An 8,681-nucleotide genomic window follows, 5' to 3' on the forward strand; every position below is an offset into this window, starting at 1 on the left:
CTTCCATATTGCTATTGCTGTGAGATACAAAAAAAAAAAAAAAGATTTCTATCTAATGTTTCTGTAAATATTTACAGGAACGTCAGTCGATTCTTCTGAGGAACCTGATGGGCCAGACAGTCTGCTGAACTGGATCCTGGGTGGCATCATCATATTTCTTGTAATTGTCATCTTTGGTTTTATTGTGAAAATCAGGATCTTGTACACAGGTACTCATGCTATTTTTTATGCAAATTTGACATTTGGATGTCTATTAATGTAAAAATACAGCTTAAACTCAACACCTCAATCATTTTCGATGCTCTCGTCTTCAGACAGAAAGACTTTACAACATCATGAGGTAAAGGCTGTTTAAACTAATGTAAGCTTTTCTAAATAAACCTGTTCCATGACTTTATGAGTTAGTAACTGTACGTCCTTTTACCTGCAGAATTTGAACTCTCACACCATGAACTACGCAGTGGTGAGCTTCCCTCCAAAACCAAAGAGCAACAGGAGACCTGAAGCAGAAAGAGATTCTGAGACAAATGTTCTGTATGCTGCTACAAGACAGACTTTCTAGTGATGAGAAGTTTAACATTTCTAAGTCCTGATGATGTTGATGCTTTAATGTTCATCTGTGTATTTTTTTTCCTTGTTTAAATAAAGTTTTGCTTCAACATCTCTATTGTTGTTTTTTTTTCTTACATGTCGGATGGAAATGGAAAGGTCACAGATGTGCCACCAGGACCGACTGAGACTTCTGGTGTCTATGTTTAGATGTGAAGAAGAGTGAAGTTGGTAACAAGTGTTAGCCAAAGTTTCTACGGTAGCATCGCTGCTTGTTTCCACTGTGGTGACGGCAACAGTGAAATAACACAAAGACTTTTTAAAGCTCAGATACGGCAAAACTGCACGCAACCTCACCCATTATAAAGAACCGAACCAGTTTATTATACATTACAGATGTAGTTGAAGTGTTTATTGTTCCAGTATAACATGTTCAACAACCCAAATGATATTATGGTAAATGGTAAAATATTCCACAAAAACCTATATGAAGTATACTTCTGTTTTATGAGGGTTGGATGGTTGAGGCTGAATATTTAAATTGACAAGTGGTGGATCTCCACTGCACAAAAACCAGAAACTGCTTCAACGTTTACCAGACAAATGAGATACATCAGAGAATTTAGCCAAACAGAAACAGATTAGTAATTTATTTTCTTATATTTACTGAAATAACTTATCAAATTTTACGGCGAAAAGTAGAAAATGTGTGGTTTTTCTACCAGCCTCTCCTGAAGAACAGACACATAGCTGAATCTGTGTGCAACAGATTCACCAGCTTGTGGGGCAAATACACACACACACATCATGCGTGCCAACACACACATTGGCTCATATCAAAGCTTTAACTGTGTTAAAGGTAGCAGATTGTCAGACATGAAAGAAAACAACGAGCATCAAAACTACTGCAGATGAATCTTTCATTTATCTGCAGGACTTGTTACCTTATTCAGTGCTTTGTGAACGCTCAGTATGTTTCTGAATAAATTGTATTGTTTGTTATTTAACTTGATAGAATTACTTCCAGTTCTTTATAACCAATCATTGCTGTTTCTCCTGTTTTATTAAAAATGATTCTCGTTGTCAGTTTGAGGAAACGGAAAACGCAAAGAAAACTCCACCTCCATGTTGAAATCAGTTTATTGCTCTAACCTAGCCATGTTGAGAACAATGATGAACATCAACGTGATACTGGTTTTCCTCTTCACCTTCAGTAAGTACAGTTACATATGGTTTTCTCAACACATTTACCATTTCTGTTCAGAATGACTTCTGTCATTTACAGTTGTTGTTTAGTATTTTAAAGTTCATCTTTGTGAATGTTTCAGGTTGGATCACTAAGTCAGACTTTGAGTTTCACTCAGTTGTGGTTCAGCCTGGTGAAGACGTCACTCTGCTGTGCCCTAACTTAAGCAACATTTTCGAACACATATTCTGGTATAAACTGATTGATGGATCTAACGTCAGCCGTATCTCATCGATCTCTACAGCTGGATCTGAAGCTCATCTATTTGATGGATTTCAACGTGAGAAATTCAACATGACATCAAACATCACAAACTTCTTTCTGAACATCAAACAAGTGAATTTTTCAGATTCTGGAGTTTACATCTGTGGAACCAAGTCACCAAGCTGTCTGAAAATCTTCAGTGAAACATATTTACAAGTTGAAGGTAAGAGTGCTTCTATCATGACTGGTAGTCAGTGCAAATGTAATGTTTTTGAGGTTTGTCATTGTGCAAATTTGAACCTACGATGGTCTCACTTTGTGAACAATTGATTTAGAATAGTTTTCTAAAATCTCCTGCATGACCGGCCAAATAAAATCCACCTAATGGACCAGAGCTAATGTGGCTTTATCACCCTCTAATGACCTAATCTGCTATATTTTACAGGAGCCAAATGTGGATCAGACCCAGAATCAGAGCACGGTAGGTTGAAATAATGTGAATGATAAGGAATAAAAAAAAAAAAAATAATAATAATATTATTATTATTATTATTATTATTATTATTATTATTATTATTATTATTATTATTATTATTATTATTACCTTTGATTTGCTGTTGTTACAACTGAATTTTTACACTGAGGGACAATAAAGGATATTTCTATTCTTTTTTCTTTTCTATTCTATTGTTTAGGTGAATGTGTACAACATGATTAGTTCATATCTGTGATATTGAACTAGATGGAGATAAAATGCTTATACAAATACGTTGATCCAAAAAACTTTTTATCGATTCATTAAAGAGTGGTATAAATGTCTCTGTCTCTGCTGTAGATGGACTGGATGAATTCAACAAACTGCTCACTGTGACTCTAATAAGTTCAGTGATTCTCCTTGCTGCTGTCATTGTGGGCCTGGTTTGGAAAATCACAACTTTTCATAAAGGTATTTTGTTGTGTCTCCTTTTTTTGTCTCTTTTTACAATCAAATTAAAATAAACAACTGATGTAAATAGAAGAGTGTCTGTTTTTGTTTTTCAGCTCCAACCAACAGACGGCATCAACAAAATGAGGTACTGACACAATGATTAAATTAATGTTCTAAGATTAACCTAAAATTGACCTACTGCAAATCCTTTCTTGTTACAGAACCAGGTCTCAAACGCTGTGAATTATGCAGCGCTGAAATTCAGACCCAAAGCAAACAGCAACACCAAGCTTTCTGAAGAGAGAAAGACGGAGACCAGTGTGCTGTACGCTGCCACCAGATAGGACGACATATTATTTTGATTTCCCCAAAATCCCTGAACATCCTGACATTTTCATCAATCATTGAACGTCCCCTGGACAGAAAGTGAAAAGTGGACATGTCCAGGGAGAAGAGGACATTTGGTCACCCTACCCAATACAGACGCACACAGTAATATTAATAGCAGCTCAGAGTCAAAATAATGCTTTATTATTATTTCATGTTAGCCTATCAACATCTACTCGGTGGCTCTTCTACTGTAATTGTAAAAAGTAAAATTAAATAAACTGTTTTCACAACAAAGCCTGCCTTCAAATAAACTTTGACCTTTTTTATTTGTCAAATAAACAATATGGTGAATGTTTTAATATTTTTATAAGTCAGACTGATGGCTGTTCACACTGAGTTGGACTTTTCTGGAACAAACAATGGTCGTTTTCTTAAAGAAATTATAACTGAGTCAAAACAAATATTGGGTGTATGATTGTCAGGGGGGGGGAATCATTTACCAGGAGTCTGAGTGAGAAACGGTAAGCAATTTTTAAAACCTTGCAAAGTGAGAAAAATGCAGAGTCAAGAGTTGGAAAAGGTAGATCTTGTAACGTTACCACTGTTTGAGAAGAAAGGATTGCTGGAACCATTGGCGCAAATTGTGTATTTTTATGTACCAAGGCGGTTAAGGAGCTCTCCACAGATGGTCATGTCATTTGCCTCTTGGTAAGAAAATGGGTGTTAAAGAAGAAAGCTTTTATCATAATAAGTTCAGGGAAGGTAACAGCAACTGGTTCTGAGCATCACAGATCAAGCTCCTGCTGTTTTATGACACTGTCATGGTATTTCTCTGGTGTGAGACCAGCTGACCAATGTTATGACAAGACCATTGTTATAATCTACAAAAAGAGATGATGATCACATTATGATTGTTCTTTTTATTAAGAGTACAGGAGGTCATTTAGAAACTGGTAGTCAGCCAATTCTTTATTGTTCTTCACTTTAAAAAAAGAAAGAAAAGGTTTATTGGCTTTAGTGGCCTTTACTTGAGAGTGGTCAGATACTAAAGTGGGTAATGAGCTGCATCATACATGGTGGTGCTTTACTCCTGTGCCACCACAATACCACTGCTCTTCACCTTTAATGGGTTTCTGCTGACTTTCACTTGCACCAGTCAACAGTTTTCAGAACAGCACTGTCAGAAAGTGTCCAACCTTGTGATCTGGAGGTGCAATAGTAAGAAGTCAATTTTGACTGATGGACTATCTGCTAATGGAGAGCTACTGTATTCAGTTCACATGAATAAAGGAAATCCTCTATCTGCTTTTTTGCTAATTGTGAATACATTTCCAAATGCAACAATGTTGAACAGAAACAAACCAATGACCTTGATCTGTGATATTCTCATGACAACTTCATTTTTGTCATATTTATGCTCTCACCGCAGTTCGATGATCGATTTTGTCATCGTTTCATCGGATCTGCGGCCGTATGTCTTGGACACTCGGGTGAAGAGAGGTGCGGAGCTGTCCACTGACTGGCTCCGGTGGTGGGGGAGGAAACAAGTCAGACTTGGCAGGCCCAAACGTGTAGTGAGGGTCTGCTGGGAACGTCTGGCGGAGTCCCCAGTGAGACGGAGCTTTAACTCCCATCTCCGGCAGAACTTCGAACACATTCCGGGGGAAGTGGGGGACATTGAGTCCGAGTGGACCATGTTCCGTGCCTTCATTGCCGAGGTGGTTTATCAGAGCTGCGGCCACAAGGTTGTTGGTGCCTGTCGCGGCGGCAACCCTCGAACCCGTTGGTGGAGGGTTCGAGGGTTGAACCCTCCAGCCCTGTCAACCCTTCAGCTTGACAGGGATGCTGTCAAGCTGAAGAAGGAGTCCTATCAGGCCTTTTTGGCCTGTGGGACTCCAGAAGCAGCTGATGGGTACCGGTAGGCAAAGCGGCATGCGGCTCGGGTGGTCGCTGAGGCAAAAACTCTTAAGCCTCCCTGGTAAGGTCTATTCAGGGGTCCTGGAGAGGAGGGTCCATCGGATTTGAGTCGAACCTCGGATTCAGGAAGACCAGTGTGGTTTTCGTCCTGGTCGTGGAACACTGGACCAGCTCTACACCCTCAGCAGGGTCCTGGAGGGTGCATGGGAGTTCGTCCAACCAGTCTACACGTGTTTGGTGGACTTGGAGAAGGCGTTCGACCGTGTCCCCAGGGGGGCTTTGTGAGGGGTTCTCCGGGAGTATGGGGTACCAGGCCCTGTCAGGTCCCTGTATGACCGGTGTCAGAGTCTGGTCTGCATTGCCGGCAGTAAGTCGGTCATTTCCGGTGAGAGTTGGACTCCGCCAAGGCTGCCCTTTGTCACCAATTGTGATGGGGCGCCGATCTTTGTTTTCGCATCCACCTGAATAATGTGTAGTTGCGCCACTGCCCGGATAAGCGGCAGAAAATGGATGGATGGATGGATGGATGGATGGATGGATGGATGGATGGATGGATGGATGGATGGATGGATGGATGGATGGATGGATGGATGGATGGATGGATGGATGGATGGATGGATGGATGGATGGATGGATGGATGGATGGATGGATGGATGGAAGCTCTCACCTTATTTGATTAAGATGAAAAAGTTCTTCACTGTCATTTTTTATGGCATTGTATTTTGTAGTTTAAAGTAACTTTTTTCTTACTTCTCTAGCCACCTCTTCTGATATGTAACACACACCGATGGGTAACACACGCTTCATGCATGGCGGCACACACTCGAATCATATCAAAGCTCTAAGCTTTTTAAGCTCTTGCAGATTCTCCTACTTGAAAGAGCGCTGCGTGTGTTATTCATGATGATGTTACTTTCAGCTCTTTACAATCTATAAAGGTTTTGTTCAATTAAACTGATTCTCGTCATCAGTTTGAGGAAACGGACACAAAGAAAACTCCACCTCCATGTTGAAGACTCTCTAGAACTGACACAGAGCTTATTGCTCTAACTGAGGTAAACAATGATGAACATCAACGTGATACTGGTTTTCCTCTTCACCTTCAGTAAGTAAAGCTACATATGGTTTTTTCAACACATTTACCATTTCTCTCCAGAATGGACAAGAAATTGACTTCTATCATCCAGAGCTGTTGTTTTAAGTGTTTTAAAGTTGATCTTTGAATGTTTCAGGTTGGATCACTAAGTCAGAGTTTGAGTTTCTCTCAGTTGTGGTTCAGCCTGGTGAAGACGTCACTCTGCTGTGCCCTAACTTAAGCAACATTTTCGAACACATATTCTGGTATAAACTGATTGATGGATCTAACGTCAGCCGCATCTCATCGATCTCTACAGCTGGATCTGAAGCTCGTCTATTTGATGGATTTCAACGTGAGAAATTCAACATGACATCAAACATCACAAACTTCTTTCTGAACATCAAACAAGTGAATTTTTCAGATTCTGGAGTTTACATCTGTGGAACCAAGTCACCAAGCTGTCTGAAAATCTTCAGTGAAACATATTTACAAGTTGAAGGTAAGAATGTTTGTATTATGACATTTATATCTGCGGATTAAAATCAGAGAAAAATTATAGAATCTTCAGTGGAATATATTTGCAAGGTAAGAATGCTTGGAGTCTCTCCAATGTTGTTTATACATTTATTTTCTTCATGGTTTTGCTCTGTCATTTTGTAAATGTGTAGTTTTTGATCAAGAAGTGCTCCTGCTTCCTCAACAAAGTCAGAACCCTGGTCCAAAAAAGGAATTTTATATTCAAATATCTATTTATAATATATGTTTACTTAATCCAAAGGTCCGATTTAAAATACTTTTCTATGACCTATTTTTAGTCTAGGTAACGTGATACAAGTCAATAATGTCCACCTCTAATTTGTAAAAACAAATTGGAGCTAATTTGCTTTTATTTTAATCACTGGGCCCACATCTGGATCAGAGCCAGAATCAATGGAAATAGGAAATTCAAAAAAATGTTCCTAAAGGAATGCTATTAAAAACATATGACCTATTTATGACAATTTATCTCTATAAGTTCTGAAAATATGTTTCTATAACAGGTATTAACGGTTATACTGCCATTCAGGTGTGTAGATAAAATTGGCTGGTTTACAGTTGTGAAATAAAAGTAGACAGAGATAAGATGGGAGTATGGATCAGACAAGTGGGCAAGTTGACCTGGAAACTTCATTATTGTAATGAGCTGAGTTCACATTATATGTCTTTGTCTCAGTTGTAGATGGATTGGATATAGCCAACAACCTGCCCACTGTCATTCTGGGAGGTGTGGTTTTTTTCCTGGTAATAATCATCCTAGGACTGGTTTTGAAAACCAGACCTTGTCATAAAGGTATTTTGACAACCAACTTAATAATTCAACTAACTTAATAATGTGAAATGACACAATGAAAAATGTTCAAACAGTGTATATGTTTTTCAGGTCAAGCCAACAGACAGAACCAACAACACAATGAGGTGAACACATTAAATTATAATTTTTAAAATCACTCAATCCTAAAACTCACCGAGTTACTGTGAGTCATTTCTTGTTTTGTAGAATCTGGACTCTGATCCTGTGAACTACTCAGCGCTGAATTTCAGACCCAAAGCAAACAGGAACAGAAGGCCTGCAGAGAAGGAGATGGATCCAAATGTGCTGTATGCTGCGACCAGATAGGCTCTCTCAATATTAATAACAGCAGCTAAGGAACAATAATGATCTATTGTTGTCATGAGTCATTTCATTATCTACTTGTATTGTGTTTTTTGTGTCTCTTATAGCAAAAACGGAAAGAAAATCTGCTTTTAATTTAAAAAAATAATAATTTCGCTCAATCTTGATTGTGTACTATTTTGTGTTTGTCTATTACATAAACTCCCAATAAAATAAATGGAAATTTACGGTTGTAACATGACAAAATGTGCCACACATGAATTTTAACATTTTTTTAAACAATGTTTAGCTACCTTAGACCCACATTGTCTTAGTGTAGATCACTTAGCATCTTTTCTTACTACCATCTTTCTTTACCTAATCACACGTCATCAAGAGGAACATGCCCCAACATCACTAATGAAACGTTTTTATGAAAGGACAGTAGATAAAGATTTGCGCTTTTTGATTCTGCCATATTGCTGCTATTGTTTGGTGAGTTTCAGCAACAAGGAAGACCTTTTTCTATAAGTTTTACAAGGCCTTCCCTGAGGCCCACTAAACACACTTTAAAAGAGAAGATCGAATGTCTTGATGTGAAAGGAGACAGAAGCTTTTGCCACCTGTGGTTTTGTTGCAGCGCTGAAGGCTAGTCTCTCTGTGGCTAAATGTCACCGCAGTGGAAACTGGGGAGGGACTATCAGACCTACTTGTTAGAAACCAACACATTAAACAACACACACCTCGCTGTTGTTTTATTTCACTACAACTCCTTTGCAGAAACACACATTTTGA

The 8,681-nt window shown here is 38.7% G+C and overlaps 1 protein-coding gene and 1 long non-coding RNA gene across 2 annotated transcripts; both read left to right on the top strand.

Moving 5' to 3' along the window:
- The first annotated feature begins 560 nt into the window (after nucleotides 1-560).
- On the top strand, nucleotides 561-8,024 carry LOC103472765 (uncharacterized). Its single transcript, XM_081599150.1, has 6 exons — nucleotides 561-1,762; nucleotides 1,878-2,222; nucleotides 2,445-2,480; nucleotides 7,467-7,583; nucleotides 7,674-7,708; nucleotides 7,791-8,024. Exons 1-6 carry the CDS (start codon nucleotides 1,675-1,677, stop codon nucleotides 7,908-7,910), a joined length of 741 nt encoding a protein of 246 aa, XP_081455276.1. The 5' UTR covers nucleotides 561-1,674; the 3' UTR covers nucleotides 7,911-8,024.
- On the top strand, nucleotides 2,846-3,513 carry LOC145548579 (uncharacterized). The gene is made up of 3 exons (XR_014084575.1): nucleotides 2,846-2,945; nucleotides 3,041-3,072; nucleotides 3,149-3,513. It is a non-coding gene; the product is annotated as an uncharacterized LOC145548579 (long non-coding RNA).
- Nucleotides 8,025-8,681: the final 657 nt, after the last annotated feature.

The sequence above is a fragment of the Poecilia reticulata genome, chromosome 18, assembly GCF_904066995.2.
Source record: "Poecilia reticulata chromosome 18, P_reticulata-male-v2, whole genome shotgun sequence".
Taxonomy (NCBI): Eukaryota; Metazoa; Chordata; class Actinopteri; order Cyprinodontiformes; family Poeciliidae; genus Poecilia; species Poecilia reticulata.

Bases quoted from the DNA above. Each gene is read 5' to 3' on its own strand.
- LOC103472765 (XM_081599150.1), top strand. From the start codon at position 1,675: ATGTTGAAATCAGTTTATTGCTCTAACCTAGCCATGTTGAGAACAATG. The intron at 1,763-1,877 runs GTAAGTACAGTT...TGAATGTTTCAG, and splicing joins GGTTTTCCTCTTCACCTTCA to GTTGGATCACTAAGTCAGAC. The intron at 2,223-2,444 runs GTAAGAGTGCTT...TATATTTTACAG, and splicing joins AACATATTTACAAGTTGAAG to GAGCCAAATGTGGATCAGAC.